At 37.5% G+C, this 9053-nt stretch overlaps 2 protein-coding genes across 2 annotated transcripts; one reads left to right on the top strand and one right to left on the bottom strand.

Moving 5' to 3' along the window:
* Positions 1 to 2078: 2078 nt before the first annotated feature.
* On the bottom strand, positions 2079 to 4001 carry bbs12 (Bardet-Biedl syndrome 12; the record flags this gene model as incomplete). Its single annotated transcript, XM_079249938.1, has 1 exon — positions 2079 to 4001. The coding sequence occupies one exon, from the start codon at positions 3999 to 4001 to the stop codon at positions 2079 to 2081; it is 1923 nt and encodes a 640-aa protein (XP_079106064.1).
* Positions 4002 to 4988: 987 nt separating this feature from the next.
* On the top strand, positions 4989 to 8502 carry cetn4 (centrin 4). Its single transcript, XM_079249920.1, has 5 exons — positions 4989 to 5047; positions 5290 to 5445; positions 5536 to 5664; positions 6828 to 6965; positions 8374 to 8502. Exons 1-5 carry the CDS (start codon positions 5045 to 5047, stop codon positions 8461 to 8463), a joined length of 516 nt encoding a protein of 171 aa, XP_079106046.1. The 5' UTR covers positions 4989 to 5044; the 3' UTR covers positions 8464 to 8502.
* Positions 8503 to 9053: the final 551 nt, after the last annotated feature.

A 9053-nucleotide genomic window follows, 5' to 3' on the forward strand; every position in this document is an offset into this window, starting at 1 on the left:
AGTATCAGCCTTGGCTCTGCACACACACACACACACTTATATATATATATATACACATATATTCTGATCTATTACATAGAATATATATATATATATATATATATATATATATATATATATATATATATATATATATATATACACATAAATATATATATATGTGTGTGTGTATGTATAGTAGAACACCTTTATTTAATTCAAGACATGAAAGTGATTGCAATGCGGAAACCGTTAGTCTTGCCAAAACCAATGTAAGCTGAAAGTCTGTTTGCAGAAATTTCCCTTTGTGCATGTTGTATGTCATAGGTGTCAAATGCATTCACGTGTTTCACCTTCCATATCCTCTGGTGATGATTTTTGTTGCATTCTAAAAATAGTTAATTGATATAAAGTGTACTTTAAGGGTTTTACAGTTTTCACTTGGCACTGCTATAGCGATGTGGAGGAAGCGTGCAACATAAACTCTGAGAGGAAACTGGAATGGCAAACGGTGACACATCTCATCTGAGACGTCAGGCGGAGTCCCCATTAAACGTTTTGCTCCTTACTTTATCTGCACAAATCTGTAAAGATGAACACAGATTTTTTCAGTAATAAACTTTAGTTCAGCTTTACAGCTTTTATGGATTTCGATAGATACGTAGCAGTAGGGGTTGATGGTCAGTGTTTCATTCCTACATTTAATATTCAGTTCATATGAAAACATGAATAACTAGCTTGTTTTTAATTATTCTTTTATGAATCTGAAAAAAAAAAAAAAAAAAAAATTCAGGCAGTTTTTGCATTTTTTATTTGAAGTTAAGATGAGAAGAACTTAAACTAGAAAAACATCCCACAAGCAGAAACTGACTGTAATAGTTGTATGATTTCTGTCACCCAGAAGTCGCTGTAGATTCTGCTTCTGCAATCCGGTGTTCTGTCACTTTGGCGTACCTCATTTACATTTACATTATATGTTGGTTTAGACATGTTTATTAAAACAGCATACAAATTAAGCCTAACCCGAGCCTAGCCCCAAACAAGATATTACACAAAACTGTAGTGTTAGTATACTGTCATATGTTTCATGCACATAGTTTTGCTATATTAGGTGCAACACATGCACATAAAGCAAAAGGTATGCTATTCTGTTGGGTATGCCAAACTGCTAGATCACCAGCATTTATTGCCTTTTTTTTGGGGGGGTGGTAGAGGCTACTTGCCCTCTACAGCTGGTCTCCATGCACAGCAGTCAGGCTTGGATTTTTTGCGTAGCTGCTGCTGCATCAGGAGGCTTCCCACCCGACCGCCCTGAATGACCAACATCCACCAAAAGCGCCTTGTATTTTAGGAGAAGCTGGGGAGACCTATGTAGCTACTACAGCCTGATCATTTCAAGGGGTTGCAAGATCATTGTTTAAAAAGAAAAAAAAAAAACCCTGCATTTTATGTTTAAGGATGCAAAGTTACAACCCTAGAGGATGACCTTTTAGCAGACAAAGTTTCCAAACTTCAGATGACTGCAATAACCTCCATACTTATTGTGTTCATTTAAAAGTTTGGGCACTAATTACACTGAACTAAGAATGAATTCTTGCTTAATCAACTATTCCTAATGACACAGAAAATAGAAAAAAGTGCCATGAAAACAGTGTTAGTGTCCAAAGTGAACAGAATAAACATCACATTACATTCTAAGAAACTAAAACCTTCCATGCTCCGTTAGAGATATCCAACTGAGATGTTGGAAATCCAATGGTCATTATTTATATTCACTGACCAAGTAGGTTGACAAAAAAAACTAACTAATGCCATATGAGTGTGACTTCATTTTATTTTAAATGTCAAACAGAAAAGTTGATTAAACCAACTAAAAATGTTTTTAAAATACAGTGAGGGCACATTTTTACTCAATATTGTCTTTAGAGCTGTCATTCTAGCAGTGCATATATCTCCCCCTTGTGGCCAAAAACAAGTTTGCTCAAACCAGCTTTATGCCCTCACCAGAAGGGAAGTCATTCATACTTTTATCATTTATAAAACAAACAAAACCCCCCAAAAATTGAGCTGGTTTGTAGTTTCACACAATGTTTTTCAGCTCATAACAGCATCAAATTCTCCTCATTTTCAAGTCCCACACCTGTGATGATCTCTGCATCAGACTGTAAAACCAGGAAAACCAGGTCCAAAGCTTTCCTCCACGCTTCCTGCTTTACACTCAGGTTATCATAGATCTTTACTGCAGAGGTTTCTTCTGGTTTCCCTGCAGATAAAACTGCAGCAGCTTCCGTTTTGTTCTCCAGGGATATCTGAGCGAACTTTGCAGCTATGTCTTGATGTTTATTACAGTTCTGAAACTGCTGGCTCACAACAGTCCTGGCTTTGACTTTTGAGATCCCTCCAGTGTTAACCATTACAGTGGTGAGATAATCTATGAAACCTTCTGCCATTAGTTGCAACACGACACCTTTGTAGAGGTTAGCTGCTGTCCCGGTTTTAGTTTGCTGAGAAGAGTAGGTGTCCTCTTTGTGACGCTCTGCTTGCTTTAGTAGGTGATGAACACAAAGCATTTCTGTCCCTCCAGCTCCAGGTAGGAGGGCTCTGTCTTTCAGAGCATAGTGTAAACGATAAGCACAGGCCCAAAACTGATCCTCCAGTGCCGGCAGCTTACCACATATGCAGCTTGTGAGAATCACTGTGACTAGCCCAGTAGTCCTACCAGTGAAAATTCTCACAGCTGTTGCGGACTTTCTCTCAAAGCTGCAGAGGTCTCTCCATATTGCTGCTTGTATTCCTGAGCCAACACAGTGCTCGCTCAGTTGTGTGACATAAGTCACAGGAACAGCTTCTGTTGAACTAGCAAATGTCTTCAAAACAGAGGAGTTTACTTTTTCCACCACAAGTATACGATGCCTATAACAGTGATGAATCATGCGCTCGCAGACATGACCGGTGGTTAGAATCAGGTCAACTTTCAGGTTTAAAAGGAGTTTCATAACCTTGTCTACCCATTCATCTTCAAGGCTTAAACTTGACAAATCTAACCCGTGCCTCACATGTTGCACACCTGCGGGCCTGTGGAAGCCAAGATGACGATAAGCATGTGATAAATCCCCATTAATAAGAGCAACTTTCAGAGGCTTTTCTTTTAAGTGATGAGCAACTGAAGCCTGTTCATCAGATAAGAGAGCAACAAAGCCCCGAACGACACAAGCATGGTGTTCTGGTAAACCAGGAAGCACACAGGTCACCAGTTTTGTAATGTCAAACACTGGAAAGCTGCTTTCTTGCTGCTCATTTTCTGACTGGGCTTGAATGGCTTTAACTGCTAATTCCATTATTTTATCACAGCCATGACCCAATGCTTCAGCAATGTCAGAGAGTTCATGGGGATGAGGCTGTTGTGTCTGCGAGACATTTTCAGACTTGGTTTCATAAAAATGTCTGCTGAGCTTCATTTTTCTCTGTCCACTGATGCTCAGGGTCTTCTGTTCAAATTTTACTCCCTGTTGTAAGTTGTAAGAGGAAGAACAGACCTCAGTGATGGGTGTCTTTGACAGCTGAAGTCCTGAACCATCAGGTGTTGCAGCGAGATTCCCTGAGGGCAGTGCAACAAGATCTTGAATGGACACAGATAATTTCCTGCATACATCCATACAAATATCCATGCCCTCAGACATAGCTGAGATGATGTGTGTGACCGAAATGCCTCTGTGGAGACAGTCTAGAGAGGCACGACTCCATGCTCCTGCAAGAAACAGCAGGCATCCAGATCCTGTGTGATATACCTTCTGCTGGGCATTAACAGACTCATAAACCAGCTGACCCACGGCACAAGTAGGTTCCAGGTTCTGAATGATGCGAAAACATGAGGATACGAGAGCCGAGTCCCCACTTGTGTCATCCTGGATAAACTTGTACATCTTATTGGGGCCCAGAGAGGAATGCAACATACCTGCCAGTGCTGAAAGCTTTTGTAGCCCAACATGTTGTTGTCTGTTTATTAGAGTACTTCCCAGCATTGCTTGAGCTGCCTGTATAAAACAAACAAACATAAAAACAAGAAATTATTAAGTTAACTATACTTTGAAGTGCAATCCCTATAATAACTATAATATAATAACTCTGCTTATTTAGATAGATTATAATTATTAGAGTAAAATGTGTGTAACAGTGACAAGCAGCAAAGACAATAAATAATACTCACAACTCATTGTTAACTTTGAGGTAATTTAAGTTGTAGTAAACTTCAGTGCATATTTCTACAGATGATCAATATTTAGGATTTATTTAACAATGATTTCTATCATATTTATACAACATAAGAAAGTAGGAAAGAATGATCAAGATGAAACAAATCAAAACGAAGTCTGATGCAGATTCTTCTTATTTCCATTCTGCATGATGAATATTTTTATAGTATCGTTAGAATTACAAACCCAATAACTGCAAATAGTGCCAAAAGTCTTGCTACTTTTAATTGAATTATGATAAGAACGCAAACGATTCCTGCAATACCCCTGAAAATACTGAAAATAAGATAATATTTTAAAAGCGGTAAAGGAGAACAGGCGCACTGGAGCTGTACACTACAGTAGCAGCAGCTTCCAAGCTAACGCGTAAAAAGGTAAAAATACTTATATTTTCAGCTTATTTTTTACAGCTACGAAACAGTTATTTGTGCATATTCGTTCAAAATGCTGTTAAACAGCAAACTTGTTTTCCAATCAATTAAGGATATAATGTTACCTTAAATTAAGGTATGTTTATATGGTCAGCTTGCATACTGTATCCCATTTGTGTCGGAACAAAATTTGCCACAGCGCATGCGTTGTCTGTGGCGGTTGCTCGGCGACAAGAAACAGTGTGGAGGATTGGTGGAAGCACTTATAACCCGCCTTTTGTCTTCTGCGATTGGACAATATGTCTACGTCATGGACTTTCTGTTCATTCATTGGCTATGTGCAAAGCCATTCGTTAAAAAAAAAAACCGTCACTACCTGTTTTGTTGACGTCCGATTATCATACACAACAGTGAAGACTTTCTGCTTCAATCGTCTTTAAAATGGTATAACAAAAAAAAAAAAAAAAAGTTTTGAGTCTGAAAAATGCATTGCGTAAACTATGCAATAGTTTAAGTGACTTTTTTTTGGTGAAAACCTATTTCTTGTCCTCTCGTGGAACTGCATGGAAACTCATGCTAGCTAGCGCGATCACAGCAGCTTGTAATCCCAGCTTCTTGACTCAAAATATGTTGATAGGAACTAGCTTAAGAACTTAAAGATCATTTTTAACATTTTACTCTTTTAGGCTTCAAATTACCGGAAATCAGCGTCCTCTGCAAACCAAAAGAAAAAGACTCATTCAAAACTGGAAGTGACCGAGGAACAAAAGCAAGAAATTAAGGAGGCATTTGATCTGTTTGACACCGATGGGACTGGATCCATAGATGTTAAGGAGCTTAAAGTTAGTTTCATTTGGTTAATGCTACGTATACACCGATAAACAACTTGCAATTGCAACACCAGTCTCTGCTTTCTCCTACCTTTTCCGCAGGTTGCCATGAGAGCTCTTGGCTTTGAACCAAAGAAGGAAGAAATCAAGAAGATGGTTGCAGATATTGTTAAGGACGGATCTGGAACCATTGATTTTAGTGCTTTTCTTAGTATAATGACTGTTAAAATGGTAAGTATGAAAAATAAAAAGATAATTCATGTGTTGAAAACTTGTTGGTTGCAATAAAACTCCATCCAAAATAAATTTAGTTCATGAAACAGTAACTGTTTGAATATCAATACACATAATTAAATATAATGATAATTACTTTTTTTTAAAGGAACAGCTGTAACATTATAACAGTAAAACCAGTGTTTAACAGTATCCACATGAACACTGTGTTGGATCAGCCATACAGCAGTGGGGTTTTGGTATTTGTTCAACAGAGAGTTTCATCATAATTTGAAAAAATCTTAAATATTTCCAACAAAAATGACCATAAAACACAATCCACACAGCTCAAGATATGAAAAGATGGAACACTTAGTTTAATGCAGCAACACTTATTACAATTTAAAAGAAATATAAACGTTTTAATGAAAATGAATCTCTGCCATATCAATATATTTCCTACAAATATATGTATAGGAATATTTCATGATTTAATGAACTTCATATTTCTTAGTTCAGCTGTTCTATAAATTCTAAACAGGAAAGAAAAAAGCATATTAAGTATCAGTCTCCTTGTTTTACTCTCTTTAACTATTAATTAGCTCATTTTGATAAGAGGAAATGAGTCTTCCAAAGGAGTATAAATCAGACTCCTCTCCCTGCTTCAAAAAGTGGCTAAATGACGTGGTTTCCAGTTTGTTATTTGGAAGAGGTACGATTTCTAATCTCCTTGATAAGTTCAAGAAAATTTGAGGCCCTTTCATAAAACATAGGAAGGACAGACCACAACCTGGAACCTGAATGCACTGCACAGTTTTTTAGTTTTTATTTATTTTTATTAGTATTTTTGTTAGAGTTACCCAATCTGATGCTTGCACCTTTCCCTTTGGCTTGGTCTTCTGGACTCAATTTATCTGGGTGGATAGTCTGGGACATTTGTTCAGTGACAAATACAATATATTGACAATTTTCTGTTCTCTGCATTGGGTATGAGCTGGCTGTCTGTTTTATTGTTTGTGTTTTTGTGCGTGTGTGTTTTTTGTTTTGTCTTTGGCATCGTGTGTGGTTTTATAAAAAATTGTTGACATTTTGCATAAGTCATTTTTCACAAGTTACCTGTATTTTGATCTGTTTTTCATGCTGATTTGAAGCTTTCTCCCTGTCCTTTTTCATGTTAACAGAATGAAAAAGACTCCAAAGAGGAAATATTGAAGGCTTTCCGTCTTTTCGACGATGATGGCACGGGGAAAATCTCATTTAAAAATCTCAAGAGAGTTGCCAAGGAGCTGGGGGAAAACCTCACAGATGAGGAGCTGCAGGTATTGCAGATTTTACCTGTTTTGGTGATTTTTTTTATGCCTTACCATGACCTTATAAAATGCACACAGCATTCTTCTACTCAGCACCTCTTGCAACTTGGTCCTTCTTACCAGAGATCCCTGGAAAGGAGTTGAGGACAGACATGAAGAGTTTTTATAGTTTTTATTTTGAAGCGACTTTGTGTAACATTTTCTGTGGTTTACAGGCCCAAATCAATGTCTGCATTTCTGTTGTCTTTGGTGTATTATAACCTCCACTAATAATCTGATACATTCTCATGAGTGAAGAATTTTAGATTTGTTTATACATGTGATGGGTAAACCGGTCAGAAATTGCTTTGAGAGTCTTGCCATCTTAAAAATACAGCTGCCAGTGAGGGACAAATGGCACCAATGTGGAATATCAATGTGTTCCCCGTGAGCCAGCCCACAGTGATTGAGATGCCAGAGGAGAAGATCATCGAGAGGATTACCACACCAGCAAGCAGGAAAATAAATGCACATGCAGCAGAACTGCAGGAGGAGTTTTCACCATCGTCAAGAAAGAGGAAGGGAAAATTAAAAGACAGTGTGACTGGAACTTCCAAAAGAGTAGGATCAACATAAGCAAAGGCTTTCCCAGGTTGAAGGGGCTTAAAATGGATGAGTTTTAAGTTTTGCCTTCAGTTTTTCAGATGGTTGCTTGTCAACCAACGCAGCACAACAGTAGATCCTTCCCACTGGCTTCTTGTCCAGCTTTACTGCTACTGAAAAGCAGTTTTTAACAAAACTGAAAGCTACTGAAACCACGTTGTGATGAGTTATTTGTTTGCTGGGTTTACACTCGTCTGGCCTAAGTCTTCGGTCAGAAAGACTGCAGCAAATCCAGATATTCGAGAATGTCTTTTTTAAATTCCACAGACCTGAAGTCTTACGATCTCTTCCGAAATATTTAGTTGTATATAAATTCCAAGGTCACAAGCAGAAGGATGCAGGAACAAAGATTTTTTTTTTGGGGGGGCGCTAAAATGAAGGAAATCTGAAGAGTTTAGTCTTGATTTTTCAAGGGACCACCTCATATCATAGTTGGATAATAAAACTAGCAAATGTCAGTATAACTGCATCCATTATTTTATAAAGTACCATCCGGTATTAACAAACAGCATAAATGTACATGAGGACATACTTTTATCTTTTCAGTCATTTTGTGATTATTAATCATAATAAAAAAATTTTTAAAAAAAACCCGTCTGCAGTTGATTATCTAGCAGAATGACCAGAAACTGAAGCACCAGAATTATTAAACAGGAACTTGATAGTCATTTCACGTTTCATGTTGTGACACATGATTTCAGTTTTTCCCGTATGTAACATTGTTTATTTTCGACTTTAGAGTTTTATAATCACAACGTGTATTCTGTCTTTTAAGGAAATGATTGACGAGGCTGACCAAGACGGGGATGGTGAGGTCAGTGAGCAGGAGTTCCTGCGGATAATGAAGAAGACCAACCTTTACTGAACCAGCTGAGCGTGTTCCAGTCCCGCACCGAGGCATTTATATACACTTTGGATCTTTTCAGGACTGCTTTAATTCTTTAGCTTACTTTGTTTTGGGATATAGCCAGATACTTTTTCTTTGTACATAAATGTTTTTTTATAGACTATCGTTGCATAAAATTTTCTACAAGACAAATAAATATATTTCATTTAAGCTGATTTGTCTATTTATATGTACATGTCGACATTGATATTTTAAATGTCAAACGTGACATTGGCCTCCTGAAGTTACTGTGTTTTAATGCACACTTATTCAGACTGGGCTGAAAAAGAAGCAGAAAGGGCATGAGTGCCTTTGCAGGTGTTAATTTTAGTGCAGCACAGGCATTCTGCACAACAAGTCAATAATGGTCAGACATGAGTAAGCTGATGTTGACTAATCAGTATTCTATTACTGTAAACAGAAATGAAAAGTGTGAATTTGAGATGAGTAACTCAGTAAAAGTCACTCTCACTTCATGTTTTGAGTTACTAAACATGTGTTGTCTGCAAGAGATCCAGCACAGACCTTTCATACCTACATGTTTTGATCATCTTAGAGGAAAGATACCC

This window comes from Telmatherina bonti (genome assembly GCF_933228915.1).
Source record: "Telmatherina bonti genome assembly, chromosome: 12".
Classification (NCBI taxonomy): Eukaryota; Metazoa; Chordata; class Actinopteri; order Atheriniformes; family Telmatherinidae; genus Telmatherina; species Telmatherina bonti.